Source organism: Nicotiana tabacum, chromosome 22, assembly GCF_000715075.1.
Source record: "Nicotiana tabacum cultivar K326 chromosome 22, ASM71507v2, whole genome shotgun sequence".
NCBI lineage: Eukaryota > Viridiplantae > Streptophyta > Magnoliopsida > Solanales > Solanaceae > Nicotiana > Nicotiana tabacum.
Genome location: NC_134101.1, coordinates 124,671,492 through 124,691,583, shown reverse-complemented (window position 1 = coordinate 124,691,583; position 20,092 = coordinate 124,671,492). Strand labels below are relative to the sequence as shown.

At 40.7% G+C, this 20,092-nt stretch overlaps 1 protein-coding gene across 1 annotated transcript; it reads right to left on the bottom strand.

Moving 5' to 3' along the window:
- Positions 1-9,547: 9,547 nt before the first annotated feature.
- Positions 9,548-12,654, bottom strand: LOC107769593 (uncharacterized). The gene is made up of 2 exons (XM_075245161.1): positions 11,169-12,654; positions 9,548-10,312 (listed from the first exon to the last, which is right to left on the bottom strand). Exons 1-2 carry the CDS (start codon positions 11,830-11,832, stop codon positions 9,987-9,989), a joined length of 990 nt encoding a protein of 329 aa, XP_075101262.1. The 5' UTR covers positions 11,833-12,654; the 3' UTR covers positions 9,548-9,986.
- Between the last annotated feature and the right edge of the window lie 7,438 nt (positions 12,655-20,092).

The window sequence follows — 20,092 nt, the reverse complement described above, 5'->3', positions numbered from 1 at the left end:
ACCCTTGATCTCTTTCAGGTTATCATCCTCAAGTTTTTTTCCTATTAACTTCACGAAAAAAAAAAAGAAGAACCATCATAGTAAGGGGTTGGGGGAGGATAAGAAATATAAGCAAAACTATGAAATTGACCATCTTGACCACCACACATATCACACACATTCCATACATAAGATTGAGTTGGTGCACATAACTTGCTCTTGGAAATATTTTGATAATTTTGCCATGGGTGGTTTCCTCCATATATGCATAAGGAGGATCAAAAGTAGAATTACCAACATCAAAACTCTCATAATTTCAAGATGCCATTTCTAAAATAAACAAGTACAACAAAAATAAAAAAAATCAAATAAAATAAAACAAAAATAAAAAAATCAAATATAAGAAAACAAAAATAAAAGTTCAAACTTGAAACTTAGAAATATATACACCTACAGCTAAACCGTTAGTTCCCCGGCAACAGTGCCAAAATTTAATCATGCCAAACTCTAATCCTAAAAAGAATAAGCGGTCGCTGCAAATATAATCCAGTCAAAAAGTCTGGAGTCGAATCCCACAGAGAATTGAGGCTTAGCTACAACTATTCACTATCACCAAGAAGACAAGCTTGAACAATTCCTAAGTTATAAATATTATGATTCTTATGTCTAACTAATTAACTAACAAATTAAAATAGAAAAATTAAGAACTAAAGATACTAAGGGTTGGAGAAGAGATTAAGGAGGTCTAGAGTTATGATTTCCCCAATTGTCGGAATCCTTCCCGCTATGTTTCCTATAATTTCGCCTAATTATTTGTGATGATCCAAAAGGTCATCACTTGTTTTTAAAATGAATTCTACGTTCCGAGGCCTTAAAACCCTCTATTAGCATCACCTCGATTTGCGTGCGCAGTCCTAAGGTCAGTGTCACGACCCAAACTGAAGGGCCATGACTAGCACCCGACCACACTTGCCGAGCACCAACGTACATTTCATCTAACCTTCATTATTATCTTTTAAGGCTGACGAGATCAATATAAATGGTAGACCTAGATCATGGACAACCAGCAATAAAATATGACGGCATGAACATACATAGCAGGGGATGACCAGACAATCAAGAAACTACGTATAAGATATGAGCTACCTCGCTACTATGAAAGACTATACAACAAAAACTAGCCGACAAGGCATACCAAACTATACATGAGACGACACCTGTCTATGAGCCTCTAACAGAACATAAGTGTTGCAACATAGCCGGAACAGGGCCCCGACATACCCATAATGTCTATAACAAAAATTGCATACCAAGACCAAGGCAAGTCCGGAGAAGGGATCTCGCCAATCACCGCTGAACTGGACAGTCTACTGTGGTGGGGGAGCTGCACCTGCCTGTCTATCAGGACCTACAGCACGACATGCAGCGTCCACAAATAAAAGGACGTCAGTACGAATAAAGTACTGAGTATGTAAGGCAAGGAACCATAAATGCGATCAGTAATGTAAGCAAGGATAGAGAATATACAACCTGTAACATCTTAGTACCTCTGAGGGCTACTTACATGAAATGCATGATACATATGTATAAATACATAAACCTTTAAAGCATTCGCCTCTGTGGGCATCATCATCATCATATCGTACCCGGCCATAATAGGCTCGGTAGAATCGTACCCGGCCACGTGGAGCTCGGTAAAACCCAACTGATCAGTGGTTGCACAATAGGTGCCGTACCCGGCCAACTATAGCATGGCTCGGTAGAGTAAAATAGATACATATATATAATGCATGCTCGACTCATGGAATCACATTCTAAACCTTTCGGAGTGACGTAAGGTCGGTATCCTCTGTACACGTTATTAGGACTAAGTCTTCACTATGAACCTTATAAGATTCAGGAAGTATGAACAACATTGATAACATAAGAATAAGAGAAGCAACATGTATCAATCGTTCCATAAGAGGGAAAACAATGTAAGTACTGCTAGCTTCTAAGAGTAGAGTATCTTTGGAAGCTCGTTCATTACATTATGTACAATCGGAGTCGTGCAAAAGAAGGAAAGGGATAGCCTCACATACCTTGTATATACTTTCCCAATCTCAAGCTATGCAATTGTCAAAACTCCTTAGTCTACAATAAGAGAAACGATACTATCGTTATCATTTAAGCGTCATAACTATTATATATCGACCACAACCTATTTTACGATGAAACGGACAACACCTCCCCTATATATATGACCTCACACCATTCAAAATAGCCACCAAACATCCCAAACAACATCAATAATAAACATATTGAGCCTCCCAATATAGTCCACACACAGCCTAATCACTCCATACATACGACGACCACCATAGTCGTGTCAAACAATCTGGAAATGTTACGAATAACTATCAGCCCATAACCCTACATATATATGGTGTTTCCCCACACCCTTCCTCCTCCAAAACTCCACAAGATAGTAGTAAAATACGCAGCCCAACAACAACGCAAAACAGTCCACAAAACAATAACATTACTACCAAACCTTTCGATATATATCTCACAAGTTCTAGCTTCAATGGCTTAGCCGCAACTTGGATAATCTTAAATACATATAGAGTAAGAGGTTCCTTACCTTTATACAGAAAGAACAACTCCAATTTGACCTTAAATTTCCATGAAATATCCCTCCAATGCTGCCACAACAACCAAAAAGCGAAACTAGCGATTAATTAGTGTTTTTCGACAATAGAATCACTTTAGAAGGCTTGAAATCACCTAGGATTGATATTAAGAACATGAGGGAGTATTTACAGAACATAAACCCTTTAAAACAACCTCCCACACGAGCTGGAACAACACAAAAATGAGCAACAACAAGAAGAACAAGAGACTTACTAGCGCCACGGAATTCCCGACACTTGATTTGTGTTGTTTGCCCCTTTTTTGGGTCTTGAATCTTGAGAGAACCTTGAGAGGATATTCCTAGGGTTCTAAGGTCTGAAAATAGTGAAAAGAAATGACTTAAAACGGGTTGTAGTCATCCTATATAGGTCCAAATATCTTAAACCGACTTAGTGGGCCCCATAGAGAGGTGCTTGGCGCAGTCTCGCGAAAACGCGAATATCTCTCTACTCCGAGATCGTATCGATGAACGGTTTAATGCGTTGGAAACTAGACTCATAGATATTTAATTTGGTGGATAGATAACCCCGTAATTCCTTTTAAATTATGAGAAAAGTTTAGAAACATTTGACCTAATGTTTAAGTAAAATTATGAACCTAAGTTGCGACAACTTTTGTCGACTTTTGTTTCATAACTCGTTTGACTTCAAGACTTATGATACGGATATTATATGATTAAAATACCTTAATAAATGACCTCTTGAGTGTATTAAGCACCGCTAGATTACCTAAAAATACGAGTTACAACATCCTTGATTCGTTTAACTTCTAATACTGGTTAATCACCCTTATACACTCTTGTATCACTTAAGACCAATAGGATTGACTTCTTATCATCTCAAAGATAATTCCTTCTTGGATTTATGTTAACTAATATATGGCATGAACTAACATATGTGGATATGGGTTGTAACACCCTCCCCCCCTTAGGAACATTCGTTCTCGAATGTAAGGGTTTATGGGGAGTTTAAATCATCGTGGATTCCAATGGAAATTTCCGATCAATTTTCCCCTATAAAATGGCCACTAGCAAAACTTGCAAGTAATTAAGCCCAACATATGGTTTCACAAGTCTACACAAAGCATTATGCGTATTTACATTATCTACATATCATCATTTTGTATTAAGGAGGAGTATTCTCAAATTATTGCTTACCTCATAGAGCCGTTTCTTCTTCCAATGTATCCTGTCTTCCACCAGCATCCTTGTTATCTTCATTCTGGAATAAGTAAGGGTATTTTAACTTCATCTCCTTTTCTGCTTCCCATGTCATTTCTTCCATATTTTTGTTCCTCCACAATACTTTGACGGAAGCTACATCTTTTGTTCTCAGCTTGCGGACTTGCCGATCTAATATCGCCACTGGCACTTCTTCATATGATAGGTCCTCTGTAACTTGTACATCTTTGATAGGGATGACTCGAGAAGGGTCTCCAATACATTTTCTCAACATAGATACATGGAATACTAGGTGGACAAATTCCAATTCTGATGGCAATTCTAACTCATAAGCAACCTGTCCAATCCGTCGAAGAATTTTATACGGCCCGATATACCTTGGACTCAGCTTACCTTTCTTCCCAAAACGCATAATACACTTCATTGGTGAGATCCTCAGGAAAACCCAATCACCAACCTCAAACTCTAGATCACGACGTCGGACATCAGAATAAGATTTTTGTCTGCTTTGTGCCGTCCTCAATCGCTCCTGGATCACTTTCACCTTCTCAATAGCTTGGTGAATCAAATCTGGCCCATATAATTCTGTTTCACCGACTTCGAACCATCCAACTGGTGATCTACATCTCCTCCCGTATAGTGCCTCGTATGGGGCCATTTTAATACTGGAATGGTAGCTATTGTTATAGGCGAATTCTATGAGTGGAAGATGATCATCCCAATTCCCCTTAAAATCTAGAACACATGATCGTAGCATATCTTCCAGCGTCTGAATGGTACGTTCAGCCTGTCCGTCAGTCTGCGGATGAAATGCAGTGCTGAGATTTACTTGTGTGCCTAAACCCTTCTGGAAAGACCTCCAAAAGTTAGTCGTAAATTGAGCTCCTCGGTCTGATATAATAGATATGGGCACACCATGAAGCCTAACAATCTCCTTGATATACAACTTCGCATAATCTTCAGCCGTGTAAGGATCCGTAGGAAAATATGGGACTTGGGTGTATGCCTGGAATCGAATTCCGAGGTCCGAAGCCCGAGAAATGAATTTTTGAAGAAAATTATTTTCTGAAATTGTTTATAAGGTTTGGAAATGAATTTTTATTAAAACTTCATAGTATCTTGCCCGTATTTTGTTTCCGGCGCACCATACATGTCTTATATGGGACTTAAGATAATCCTGTGAAGTTTGGTAAGAAACGGAATTCGTTTGACGTGATTCGGACCTTAAATGCAAAATTCGATGTTTAAAGAAGTTTTGAGAAATTTCATTGATTTTGATGTTTAATTCGATGTTCATGATGTTATTTCGGTGATTTGATTATACGAATAAGTCCGTAGAATGTTTTTGAGGTTGTGTGTATATTTAGTTTGGAGCCCCGAGGGCTCAGGTGAGTTTTGGATAGGCCACGGGGTGCATTTTAGGCTTAGAAAAATTGCAGATTTTTAGTTGTGCATAGCAGGCCTACAGGCTTCGCATTGGCTCGCAAATGTGAGAGGCTGATCGCAATTGCGAAGGAAGCCAGGCCAGCTCCAGTCTCGCAAATGCGAGACTCTTTTCGCAAATGCGAAACTCCCCTGTTCAGCCTTGGGTCGCAAATGCGACCCTGTCTTTGCAATTCCCATCTCGCAATTGCGAGAGCCCTGTTACGCAATTCCCAACTTAGCAGAGGTCGGGGTTCGCAATTGCGAACCCCTATTCGCATTTCCCACATCTGCAACCTGCAACTTTTATACTTAGACGAATTTTTAACCCATTTTCACATCTTTTCAAAACACAAACTCCCTAGGGCGATTTTTCAGGAACAACTCTTCTTCCAAATCGATTATAAGTTGATTTTAACTCATTTCCTTCAATCATTACCATCTTTTAATATGATTTCAACTCAAAATCAATGATTTTAATGGGGAAAATTGGGTGTTTTGGGTAGAACTTAGGTTTTCCAAAAATTGGGGATTTGGACCTCGATTTGAGGTCTCATTTCAAAACAAATTATATATTTGGGTTCGTGGGGGAAGGGGTAATATGGTTTTGGTTTGAATCTCGGGTTTTGACCATGTGGGTCCGGGGGAGATTTTTAACTTTTTGGGTAAAACTTTGGAAAACTCATTTTCATGCATTGGGGTTGATTTATTTAGCGTTTATTGATATAATTAAGCAACTTGTGGCTAGATTCGAGCGAATTGGTGGTGGAATTAAGAGGTGAAGCTATAATTGAAACGTGAATTTGCGTTCGTGGCATCAAGGTAAGTGCTTGGTCTAACCTTAGCTTGAGGAATTAGGAGTTGTGCCTTATTTGCTACGTGTTAATTGTGGAGTACGATGTATAGGCATGGTGACGAGTATCTATACGTCGGTGTCAAGCATGCCCGTGGGTCTTGTATTATAATTGTTATGATTCCAGTGTGGTTTATTGTTCCTCACATGTTATTATCATTAGTATTCCCTTGCCAGGATGTTGTTGAAATATTAATGTTCTCTTGTCGGGAAAGTTGTTATATTGCTCTTGTTCCCTTGCCGAGATTCTTTGTGATTATGGTTGGTTTGTAACTGGGAGCGGGTGGAACGCTACCACAGAAATATATGAAATGGGAGCGGGTGGCACGCCTGCCACAATATATTTGTAATGGGAGCGGGTAGCACACCTGCCACAAGATATTTGAAATGGGAGCGAGTGGCACGCCTACCACGAGATAATTGAAATGGGAGCGGGTGGCAAGCCTGCCACAAGATATTTGAAATGGGAACGAGTGGCACGCTTGCATCAAGATATTTGAAATGGGAGCGGGTGGCATGCCTGCCACGAGATATTTGAAATGAGAGCGGGTGGCAAGCCTGCCACGAGATAATTGAAATGGGAGCGGGTGGCACACCTGCCACAAGATATATGAAATGGGATCGAGTTGCACGCCAGCAACGAGGTAAATGAAATGGGATCGGGTTGCAGGCCTGCAACAAGATGTGAAATGAAAGTGAAATCTGCCTTTGTTTTACTTATCCTTGTTAGTAGTTGGATTTTGGTTCCTTTATAATTCTCTTGATATTCTGTTTTTACCTGTTATTCCCCGAAGCATGTTTTCCCCCTCCCACCTTTATTTCTTTATTCTTGCTTTACTTTTCGCTGTATATTATATAACTGCATAGGTTTATTTGGGGGTCTGGTCCTAGCCTCGTCACTACTTCGCCGAGGTTAGGTTAGGCACTTACCAGCACATGGGGTCGGTTGTGCTGATACTACATTCTGCACTATGTGCAGATCCCGGAGCAGCTCTTGGACCGTAGTTTGGAGGCTAGCTTCAGTCCACGCGGAGATCCAAGGTAGACCTGCAGGCGTCCGCAGGCCCTGGCGTCTCCTCTATCTTTTATTTCCTGTTTCATCTTTTTTCTTCAGAAATAGTATGTCTTTTATTTTTAGACCTTGTATTTAGCAGTCTTAGACCGTCTGTGGTACTGTGACATCAGGTTTTGGGTGATTAAGGCTTAAGCAGTTGTAATAGATACAGACTTCAGATATTTTATGGTTTTCTTCCACTTAAATTAAATTTTCACTGTTTATATATTATCACTTTATGTTTGTTAAAAAAGAAAGAAATGGATATTGAAGTAATTAGTTTAAGGGTTTGGCTTTCCTAGCTCGCATTAGTAGGCGCCATCACGACTCCCGAGGATGGGAAATCCAGATCGTGACAAGTTGGTATCAGAGCTCTAGGTTACATGGGTCTCACAGTTCACAGACAAGCTTAGTAGAGTCTGAGGGATCGGTACAGAGACGTCTGTATTTATCCCCCAGAGGCTACAGAGTTAGGAAGAACTTTCACATTTATTCTCTCCTATCGTGCTTGGTTCCTCTATGCAAATTGAATTTCTACTCTATTCTTTCACAGATGGCGAGAACACGCGTTTCCTTATCCACTAACCAGCAGCTCGAGCCCCCAGCAGTAGCTCCCACGAGGGGTGGAGGACGAGACCGAGGCCGTTCTAGAGGCCGAGGTAGGGGTAGAGCTCAGCCCCGAGCAGCAGCACCAGTAGCGGAGTCTCAAGTTGATTTTGATGATGAGGTTCCGGCCCCAGCAGTTCCGGTAGGCCCAACTCAGGTCCCAGATGGGTTTATTGCTACACCAGTTCTCCAGGATGCTCTGGTCCGTCAAGTGGGCCTTATGGAGAGTATCACCCGGGCAGGCTTGCTTCCTGTTGCACCAACCGTCTCTCAGGCTGGAGGAGGAGCCCAGACTCCTGCTACTCGCATTCCGGAGCAGGTAGCTCCCCAGTTTCAGACTCCAGCAGTTCATCCAGTTGGAGCAGTTCAATCGGGTGTGGTAGCTCAGACCGATGATGGAGTAGTTATGTCTGCCGATGCTTTGTGGAGGTTGGATAGGTTCACCAAGCTCTTCGCACTACTTTCAGCGGTGCATCTACTGAGGATCCCCAGGATTATCTTGACAGATGTTATGAGGTACTCAGTAACATAGGGATAGTTGAGACCAATGAGGTTGATTTTGCTACTTTTCGCTTGTCTAGATCCGCCAAGACTTGGTGGAGAGATTACTGTTTGGCTAGACCAGCCGAATCACCAGCCTTGGCTTGGGAGCAGTTTACTCAACTATTTCTAGAGAAGTTTCTCCCATCACTCAGAGAGAGGCCTATCGGAGGCAGTTTGAGCGTCTCCATCAAGGTTCTATGACTGTTACCCAGTATGAGACCAGATTCATCGACTTGGCTCGTCATTCTCTTATCATACTTACCACCGAGAGAGAGAGGGTGAGGAGGTTCATTGAGGGACTTATTTAGCCGATTTGTCTTCAGATGGCTAGGGAGATAGGGAGTGAGATTTCCTTCTAGGAGGCGGCCAATGTGGCCTGGAGAGTTGAGATGGTTCTATCGCAGGGAGGTGGTTAGGGGTCTGACAAGAGGCCTCGTTATTTAGGCCAATTCAATGGTACCTCGTTTGGAGGTAGGGATTCGTATGGTAGAGGCCATCCTTCTAGGCCTTTTCAGTCAGCGCTTCAGGTTTCTCACGGTGCTTCAGGTGGTCGTGGTTACCATATACAGTATACTGATCAGCAGTCCTACAGTGCCCCACCAGCTCCTATCAGTGCACCGCCGCTTCAAAGTTTCCGAGGTCGTCAGCCCCAGCAGCTGAGGGCTTGTTTTACTTGTGGCGACACAAGGCACATTGTTAGGTATTTCCCTCGAGCACCGAGTAGCTCTCAGCATTAGGGTTCCCGTGCCATGGTTCAGGCACCGAGTGTTCCTGATAACAACTAGGTCGGGAATCCAAATTAGAGTAAGAATTTGAGAAGTAAATGCGGAAACAATAACAACAAGGAATTGAACAACTAGAATTAAAGAGATGAAAATAAAGGATATGGGACGAATTCAAGGAAAGAATTCCAAGAACTTCCAAGAACGTAAGTTCTATAGCCTTGACAAGATCAAAGTAACAACGTCTTGATTTATGGAAGAAATCAAACGCCTTTACTTAAAAAGCAAATCAAAACAATAGATTCGGATCTTGACCACTTTACGAGTAACTTGAGACAACAATTAATAACTAGTATTAATCTCCTTCTAAGAATACCACAAAGGAGAATCAAAGATATCATAAAAGAGAAGTAATCTTACTACCTTGAACTAAGAACTAGTAAAGGTTGAAAGATAAATCTCAAAGCACAAGTAACAAAGGTTCAAAAGAACTCTCAAAGTATGATATACTTAATCAATAAATGTTGTATCTTATGAATGAGAAGAACTCCCTATTTATAGGAGTACTAAGTCATAAAAGTCCTTAAAATTAGGTAGGGTGGTTGCTAAGGCATACAAAGTCATTACAATTAGGTAGGGTGGTTGCTAAAGAGTAAGAAAAGTCATTAAAATTAGGTGAGGGCGGCCAAGACCCTTTGGGGCAGATTTGGGCCTTAAAACAACTAGTTTGGGCCATTGGTTTGGACTCCAATTGGGCTCCTTTTGAAACACCCCCTTTTGGACCTCTTTTAAACTTATTTTGAGCCCTTTTTGATGGACTTCAAGGGCTAATTTGGTGACCCAATCTTCCTCCTCTTGGACTTCAATTTGGACCACCATATAATTGTAAAATTTGGACAATTTATTTCCTTTGGTCTTGAGCTCTTCCTCTACAATTGAAAGCTTCTTTATTTGTCATTGAAGTCTAGCAACCTTAGTTTGCAACTCTTTAGCTTGAGATCTTGTATATGGCCTTGGAGCTTCCAAAACTCTATCCTTGTCCTTGATGCTATCACCTAGCCAATTCACATCCTTTATCCTTGAGCTCTTCCTCCCAATTAATAACTTCTTCATTTGCACTTGAAGTCTAATGATCTTGTTTTGTAATTCTTTAGCTTGAACTCTTATTAAAGGCCATCTTTGAGATTCAAAAGCTTCATCCATGTCCTTGAATAGAGTTGAGCTTCCTAGGATGCTATCATTCCCCTCTTCTTGAAGAAAATTCGTCCTCGAATTTTGACCTTGCAAGAAAAAGAAAACACGCACTAGTAAATGGTATCCACTAATCTGAAAAAAATAGTAGGAATAAAATAAGATAGTGACAATGTGTCCATTTAACCCAATCAATCCTAATAGGTATAAATACTCCCTTATAAAGAATATGGACATCATCATCCCAATAAAATTTATGTCTACCTAGATTAATACAATAAAAACCTCTCTTAGATGCACCATGCAATGGAACTTGCAATTCGATCTTGTCGGTACGGCAGTCCATGAGTATACATGATAAAGAAATTATAAGAGAGTAACTACACATCCATTTAATATAAGTACCTTTACCACATTTAACAAACAAGATACATTCATGATATAGACTACTAACTACAATTACAAATCTCATGGATTCCTCTACATGAAAGAGTATTTGATCACCAGTATTACAACAATCATGCATATTCTCTTTACTAGAAACAAATACTTCTACAATCTTACAATGAACATGACTTGAAGAATGACTCCACATCACATAACAAAGATCACATTCTTTAGCACATGAAAACTCATTAGCCACTTGAATAAGATAAGAAGAAATATTTAACTCATTTGCAAGCCTCTTCACAGAAATTCCATGCCTCTTTCCACCAAGTTGGAATAAGTAATCATCTATGTCATACACAATTTCAAAAGGAAGCGAATTACTCTTACACATTAACTTAGATATTATAGTTAATGACTTGATGTGCATCAAAATATCATCATCTACAAAAATTATAAAGTCACCAATATAAGAAATAAGAGTGTAATTCATTACCTCCAAAAATACCTTAGGTGTTCTAGAAAGACCAAGAATGCAAATAAACCAATTATACATACCATACTTGGACTTATTTACCAATGGAACATCATCATCTTGTATTCTTTTATGCAATGGCTCCACCTTAGCAATGCTTTTAGGCAACTCCATGTCATAACCCTGTAAATAAGAATCGAAATAGTCAAAAGGTTTAATAACAAAGAATTTAATCAAGCTTTTGTCTTCCACCATCCAACAAGAATTGATATTGCCGAATTTATGTTGGAATCCAATTGGATCTTTTGCCACCATCTCTTGCGCCTCACCACTCCTTTCAAAAGGTATTTCATCACGTGGCTGCACAAAATCACAAGAACTAAAACAAGAAAGAGTTAATGGGTTAGGAAGTAAAGAAACGTTTTTCTTGCTTACACTCTCTTTGGCTTTTATCGCAAGACTAATGTTTTCCTTACCCTTAGCCTCTTTTCTCTCACTAAAGAGTTCTTTTCCTTCACTCAATCTCTCTTGTTTCTCTCTCTCTACCTTACAAACTTTGTTTCTCTTATTGCTTTCTCTCTTTTCTTTTTTCTCAAGATCATTGTTTACCTCACTTGACATCCCACTCTTTATACTCAAGACAACCTCTCCTTTTTCCTCTCTTGGAATGTCAACATGCACTCCCTTACTCTTCTCATTCTTTTCTCTCTCGTATATTTTCCATATTCTTTTTAACAATCTTTTCATCTGCACAAATTTGTGAGGGAGTCAAAGGTCCAAGACTGAGTTTCTTCCCATTAACCTCAAAAGAGTATCTATTTTTTTCGATACTATATGAAGCACTTCTATATATATTCCATGGCCTTCCCAACAAGATATGAAAACGATTCATGGGAATGACATCACACCAGATCACATCCTCATACCTTCCAATAGAGAATGGTAATAACACTCTTTTATCTACCTTTACTCCTTTCAACATGGAGAGATCAATATGTTTAACACAAGGCAAGTTCAATTTCTCAACCATATAAGTGCTAATTAAGTTATAGTTAAATGCTTTGTCAATTCTAAGGGTATAAATTGTAGACATCACTTTAGCTCTTGTTTGAAAAATAACTTTACCATTGTCTTCTTTCCATTCGATATATTGTAATATCGACCTTTCAAGAGTCATAGATCTACTCCTTCCACTGCAACTACCTATTTGAGATATCTTGACATAGATTAAAGGAAATATGAATCTCTCAAATTTGGCTTCTTTGTTTTTTTTCAATTGTTCTCTCACACACTTTATCCTTTTTTTTCTCTCGAAATGACCTTTGAACAAAATACTTTGTAGATTTATAGTTAAACCAACTCGTATGAAGTTCTTAGTAGTAAAATTCAGATTTTTGGGGAACTAATGAAAGAAAAACCAAATCCTAGAACTATTAGGCTCGGTTGAAACATGACGCGAACAAAAAGGAAAGGATTATATGTTTAGATTCGAAAGAGTAAGAAAATCTAAGATCCCCTCTTCTTGTTTCCTTTGTTAATTTTTGGTAACAAATTAGATAAAAAAGAAATATTCCGGAGAGCACTCAATTCTATTTTTTTGTTCTAATTTTTTGTTCTAAAAACTGATTTTCGTTTTTTTTTAATTTTTTTTTCTTTTCTTTTCTTTGCTCTTAGTATTCAAGAAATCCCAAGACTTACCAAGAACGAAATCTTGATAAAAACCGCTCTGATACCACTTGATAACAACTAGGTCGGGAATCCAAATTAGAGTAAGAATTTGAGAAGTAAATGCGGAAACAATAACAACAAGGAATTGAACAACTAGAATTAAAGAGATGAAAATAAAGGATATGGGACGAATTCAAGGAAAGAATTCCAAGAACTTCCAAGAACGTAAGTTCTATAGCCTTGACAAGATCAAAGTAACAACGTCTTGATTTATGGAAGAAATCAAACGCCTTTACTTAAAAAGCAAATCAAAACAATAGATTCGGATCTTGACCACTTTACGAGTAACTTGAGACAACAATTAATAACTAGTATTAATCTCCTTCTAAGAATACCACAAAGGAATCAAAGATATCATAAAAGAGAAGTAATCTTACTACTTTGAACTAAGAACTAGTAAAGGTTGAAAGATAAATCTCAAAGCACAAGTAACAAAGGTTCAAAAGAACTCTCAAAGTATGATATACTTAATCAATAAATGTTGTATCTTATGAATGAGAAGAACTCCCTATTTATAGGAGTACTAAGTCATAAAAGTCCTTAAAATTAGGTAGGGTGGTTGCTAAGGCATACAAAGTCATTACAATTAGGTAGGGTGGTTGCTAAAGAGTAAGAAAAGTCATTAAAATTAGGTGAGGGCGGCCAAGACCCTTTGGGCAGATTTGGGCCTTAAAACAACTAGTTTGGGCCATTGGTTTGGACTCCAATTGGGCTCCTTTTGAAACACCCCCTTTTGGACCTCTTTTAAACTTATTTTGAGCCCTTTTTGATGGACTTCAAGGGCTAATTTGGTGACCCAATCTTCCTCCTCTTGGACTTCAATTTGGACCACCATATAATTGTAAAATTTGGACAATTTATTTCCTTTGGTCTTGAGCTCTTCCTCTACAATTGAAAGCTTCTTTATTTGCCATTGAAGTCTAGCAACCTTAGTTTGCAACTCTTTAGCTTGAGATCTTGTATATGGCCTTGGAGCTTCCAAAACTCTATCCTTGTCCTTGATGCTATCACCTAGCCAATTCACATCCTTTATCCTTGAGCTCTTCCTCCCAATTAATAACTTCTTCATTTGTACTTGAAGTCTAATGATCTTGTTTTGTAATTCTTTAGTTTGACATCTTATTAAAGGAAATCTTTGAGATTCAAAAGCTTCATCCCTGTCCTTGAATAGAGTTGAGCTTCCTAGGATGCTATCATTCCTCTCTTCTTGAAGAAAATTCGTCCTCGAATTTTGACCTTGCAATGCACCGTATCTGGTTATGCCTAGTAATTCTTTGAGTGCCCCTGTTTATGTGTCTACACCGGTGGGTGATTCTATTGTGGTAGATCGAGTCCATCATTCATGTACAGTTGTGATTGGATGTCTTGAGACTCGTGTAGATTTGCTTCTTTTGGACATGGTCGATTTCGATGTCATATTAGGGATGGATTGGTTATCACCTTACCACGCTAGCTTAGACTGTCATGCCAAGACTGTAACCTTAGCCTTGCCGGGTTTACCTTGTTTAGAGTGGAGAGGGACTCCTAGTCATTCTACCCGTAGTGTTATCTCGTATGTGAAGGCTCGGTGTATGGTCGAAAAGGGGTGTTTGGCCTATTTGGCCTATGTTCGTGATTCTAGTGCTGAGGTTCCGTCTATTGATTTGGTGCCCGTTGTTTGTGAGTTTCCTGAGGTATTCCCTTCAGACCTGCCAGGTATGCCGCCCGACAGGGATATTGACTTTTGAATTGATTTGGCTCCGGGCACTCAACCCATTTTTATTCCGCCGTATCATATAGCCCCACCTGAGTTGAAAGAGTTGAAGGAGCAATTGCAAGACTTGCTTGAGAAGGGTTTCATTAGGCCGAGTGTTTCGCCTTGGGGTGCGCCGGTATTGTTTGTTAAGAAGAAGGACGGATCGATGAGAATGTGTATTGATTACCGACAGTTGAATAAGATTACAATCAAGAATAAGTATCCATTGTCGAGGATTGATGATTTGTTTGATCAGCTTCAGGGTGCCAAGGTATTTTCAAAGATTAACTTGAGATCTGGCTACGATCAGTTGAGGATTAGGGCATCCGATGTCCCTAAAACAACTTTCCACACTCGATACGGGCATTATGAGTTCTTGGTGATGTCATTCGGGATGACAAATGCCCCAACAACTTTTATGGATTTGATGAACCGAGTGTTTAGGCCTTACTTGGATTCGTTCGTGATAGTCTTCATTGATGATATTTTGATCTATTCCCGCAGCCGGGAGGAGCACGAGCAGCATCTTAGAGTGGTTCTTCAAACCTTGAGGTATGGTCAGTTATATGCTAAGTTCTCGAAGTGTGAGTTCTGGTTGAGTTTAGTTGCATTCCTGGGTCATGTTGTATCAGCAGAGGGTATTTAGGTTGATCCGAAGAAGATTAAGGTGGCCAAGAACTGTCCTAGACCAGCATCAGCTACAGAGGTTTGGAGTTTCTTAGGGCTGGCAGGCTACTATCGTCGGTTCGTGGAGGGGTTTTTATCTATCGCAGACCCGATGACCAGGTTGACTTAGAAGGGTACCCAGTTCAGATGGTCGGATGAGTGTGAGGCAATCTTTCAGAAGCTCAAGATAGCTCTGACTACGGCACCAGTGTTGGTATTGCCCACAGGTTCAGGGTCTTATACAATTTATTGTGATGCATCTCGTATTGGACTTGGTGCAGTGTTGATGCAGGATGGCAAGGTCATTGCCTATGTTTTGCGGTAGTTGAAGATTCATTAGAAGAACTATCCGGTTCATGATTTGGAGTTGGCAGCCATTGTTCACGCGTTGAAGATTTGGAGGCATTATCTGTATGGCGTGGCATGTGAGGTGTTCACGGATCACAAGAGTCTGCAGTATTTGTTCCAGCAAAAGGAGTTGAATTTGAGGCAGAGAAGGTGGTTGGAGTTGTTGAAGGACTATGATATCACCATCTTATATCATTCGGGAAAGGACAATGTGGTGGCCGATGCTTTGAGTAAGAAGTCAGTCAGTATGGGCAGTCTTGCTTAAATTCCAGTCGGTAAGAGATCGCTTGCTTTGGATGTTCAGGCTTTGGCCAATCAGTTCGTGAGGTTGGATGTTTCTGAGCCCAATCGTGTGTTAGCTTGCATAGTCGCTTGTTCTTCTTTATTGGAGCGTATCTGTGATCGGCAGTATGATGATCCCCATTTGTGTGTCCATAGAGACACGGTGCAACACGAAGGTGTCAAGCAGGTTACCTTAGGTGATGATGGAGTTTTGAGATTGTAGGGTCGAGTTTGTGTGCCTAATGTGGATGGTCTTCGAGAGTTGATTTTAGAGGAGGCCCATAGCTCCCGGTACTCTATTTATCTGGGCGCCACGAAGATGTATCGGGATTTGCGGCAGAATTATTGGTGGCGGAGAATGAATAAGGATATTGTTGCATATGTGGCTCAGTGTTTGAATTGTCAGCAGGTTAAGTATGAGCATCAGAGGCCTGGTGGTTTGTTCCAGAAAATTGAGATTCCTGAGTGGAAGTGGGAGCGTACCACTATGGACTTTGTTGTTGGACTTCCACGAACTAATAGGAAGTTCGATGCAGTGTGGGTTATTGTTGATAGGCTGACCAAGTCAGCACATTTCATTCCTATGGCAGTCTTCTATTTTTCCGAGAGGTTAGCTGAGATCTATATTCGGGAGATTGTTCGTCTTCATGGTGTTCCCGAGTCTATTATTTCGGACCGAGGTATGCAATTTACCTCGCATTTCTGGAGAGCAGTTCAGCGAGAATTGGGCACACGAGTTGATTTGAGCACAACATTTTATCCTCAGACGGACGGGCAGTCCAAGTGGACTATTCAGATTTTGGAGGATATGCTCCGAGCTTGTGTCATCGACTTTGGAGGCTCGTGGGATCAGTTTTTGCCTTTTGCAGAGTTTGCCTACAACAACTACCAGTCGAGTATTCAGATGGCTCCCATGAGGCTTTATATAGTAGGCAGTATCGGTCTCCGATTGGATGGTTTGAGCCGGGGGAGGCTCAGTTATTGGGTACGGATTTGGTTCAGGATGCCTTGGACAAGGTCAGGATCATTCAGGATAGGCTTCGTATAGCTCAGCCCAGGCAAAAGAGTTATGCCGACCGCAAGGTTCGTGATTTAGCATTCATGGTTGGTGAGCGGGTATTGCTTCGAGTGTCGCCTATGAAGGGCGTGATGAGATTTGGGAAGAAAGGCAAGCTTAGCCCTAGGTTCATTGGCCCATTTGAGATTCTTGATCGAGTGGGAGAGGTGGCTTATAGACTTGCGTTGCCGCCGAGCTTGTCAGCCGTGCATCTAGTATTTCATGTGTCCATGCTTCGGAAGTATCACAGCGATCCATCCCATGTGTTAGATTTCAGCACTGTCCAGTTAGACAACGACTTGTCTTATGAGGAGAAGCCGGTAGCTATTCTAGACCGGCAAGTTCGTCAGTTGAGATAAAAGAGCATTCCTTCTGTTCATGTTCAGTGGAGAGGTCAGCCTACTGAGGCATTGACCTAGGAGTCTGAGTCCGATATGCGGAGCCGTTATCCCCATCTTTCCCCCGACTCAGGTACTTCCTTCTTATGTCCGTTCGAGGACGAACGGTTGTTTTAGAGATGGAGAAAAGGTCATCACTTGTTTTTAAAATTAATTCTATGTTCTGAGGCCTTAAAACCTCTTTTAGCATCACCTCGATTTACATGCGCAGTCCGGGCGCATAGCCGGAGAGCCTATATGTGAAAATATGTGAAAAATGATAAATCTTGACTATAAAATAAATTAATTTGGCTTCAGTCAACGTTTTGGGTAAACGAACCCGGACTCGTGATTTGATGGTCCCGAAGGGTTCGTAGGAAAATATGGGACTTGGGCGTATGCCCGGAATCGAATTCCGAGGTCCCAAGCCCGAGAAATGAATTTTTGAAGAAAATTGTTTTCTGAAATTGTTTATAATGTTTGGAAATGTATTTTTATTAAAGCTTGATAGTATTGGGCCCGTATTTTGGTTCCAGCACCCGATACAGGTCTTATATGTGTGACCTAAGATAATCCTGTGAAATTTGGTAAGAAACGGAATCCGTTTGGCGTGATTCGGACCTTAACTGAAAAAATTTGATGTTTAAAGAAGTTTTGAGAAATTTCATTGATTTTGAGGTTTAATTCGATGTTCATGATGTTATTTTTGTGATTTGATTACACGAACAAGTCCGTAGGATATTTTTGAGGTTGTGTGTATATTTAGTTTGGAGCCCGAGGGCTCGGGTGAGTTTTGGATAGGCCACGAGGTGCATTTTAGACTTAGAAAAATTGTAGATTTTCAGTTGTGCATAGCAGGCCTGCAGGCTTCGCATTTGCGAAGCCTCGCTCGCAAATGCGAGTGGCTGATCGCAATTGCGAAGGAATCCAGACCAGCTCTATTCTCGCAAATGCGAGAATCCTTTCGCAAAGCGAAACTCCCCTGTTAAGCCTTGGGTCGCAAATGCGAGCCTGTCTTTGCAATTCCCATCTCGCAATTGCGAGACCCCTTCACATTTCCCAACCTAGGAGAGGTCGGGGTTCGCAATTGCGAACCCCTGTTCGCATTTCCCACATTTGCAACCTGCAACTTTTATACTTAGACGAATTTTTAACCCATTTTCACATCTTTTCAAAACACAAAATCCCTAGGGCAATTTTTCAAGAACAACTCTTCTTCCAAATCGATTGTAAGTTGATTTTAACTCATTTCTTTCAATCATTAACATCTTTTAACATGATTTCAACTCAAAGTCAATTATTTTCATGGGGGACATTGGGTGTTTTGGGTATAACTTAGGTTTTCCAAAAATTGGGGATTTGGACCTCGATTAGAGGTCCAATTTCAAAACAAATTATATATTTGGGTTCGTGGGGGAATGGGTAATCCGATTTTGGTTCGAATCTCGGGTTTTGACCATGTGGGCCCGGGGCGATTTTTGACTTTTTGGGTAAAACTTTGGAAAACTCATTTTCATGCATTGGGGTTGATTCATTTAGCGTTTATTGATGTAATTGTTTATGACTAGATTTGGGAATTTCGGGTACGAATTCGCGAGACAAAGACTTGTTGGATTTTTGAATTAGTTGCAAAGCGAGGTAAGTGTTTGGTCTAACCTTAGCTTGAGGGATTAGGAGTTGTGTCTTATTTGCTACATATTAATTGTGGAGTACGACGTATAGGCATGGTGACGAGTGTCTATACGTCGGTGTCAAGCATGCCCTGGGTCTTGTATTATAATTGTTATGATTCCGTTGTGGTTTATTGTGCCTCACATGTTATTATAATTATTGTTCCCTTGATGGGGTGTTTGCCTTGATATTATTGTTCCCTTGCCGAAATATTGTTGAAATACCATTGTCTCCTTGCTGGGATGTTGTTGAAATATTAATGTTCCCTTGCCGGGAAAGTTGTTATATTGCTCTTATTCCCTTGGCGGGATTCTTTGTGTTTATTGTTGGTTTGTAACTGAGATCGGGTGGCACGGCCACAGAAATATATGAAATGGGAGCGGGGCCTGCCATAAGATATTTGAAACGGGAGCGGGTGGCACGCCTGCCACGAGATAATTGAAATGGGAGCGGGTGGCACGCCTGCCCCAAGATATTTGAAATGGGAACGGGTGGCACGCCTACCACAAGATATTTGAAATGGGAGCGGGTGACACGCCTGCCACGAGATATTTGAAATAGGAGCGGGTGGCACGCCTGCCACGAGAATATTGAAATGGGAGTGGGTGGCACGCCTGCCACAAGATACATGAAATGGGAGCGGGTGGCTCACCTTCCACAAGATATGTGAAATGGGATCAGGTTGCACGCCTGCAACGAGGTAAATGAAATGGGATAGGGTTGCACGGTTGCAACAAGATGTGAAATGAAAGTGAAATCTGCCTTTGTTTTCCTTATCCTTGTTAGCAGTTGGATTTTGGTTCCTTTATAATTCTTTTGATATTCTGTTTTTACCTGTTATTCCCCTAAGCATGTTTTCCCCCTCCCACCTTTATTTGTTTATTCCTGCTTTACTTTCCGCTGTATATTATATAACTGCACAGGTTTATTTGGTGGTATGGTCCTAGCCTTGTCACTACTTCGCCGAGGTTAGGCTAGACACTTACCAGCACATGGGGTCGGTTGTGCTGATACTACACTCTGCACTATGTGCAGATCCCGGAGCAGCTCTTGGACCGTAGTTTGGAGGCTACCTTCAGTCCACGTGGAGATCCAAGGTAGACCTGTAGGCGTCTGCAGGCCCTGACGTTTCCTCTATCTTTT

Excerpts from the sequence above, each read along its gene's own strand:
- LOC107769593 (XM_075245161.1), bottom strand. The coding sequence starts at position 11,832 with ATGAAAAGATTGTTAAAAAGAATATGGAAAATATACGAGAGAGAAAAG. Across the intron at positions 10,313-11,168 it reads GGTAAATAAGTCCAAGTATG|GTCAAAATTCGAGGACGAAT; the intron begins GTATGTATAATT and ends TTTTCTTGCAAG.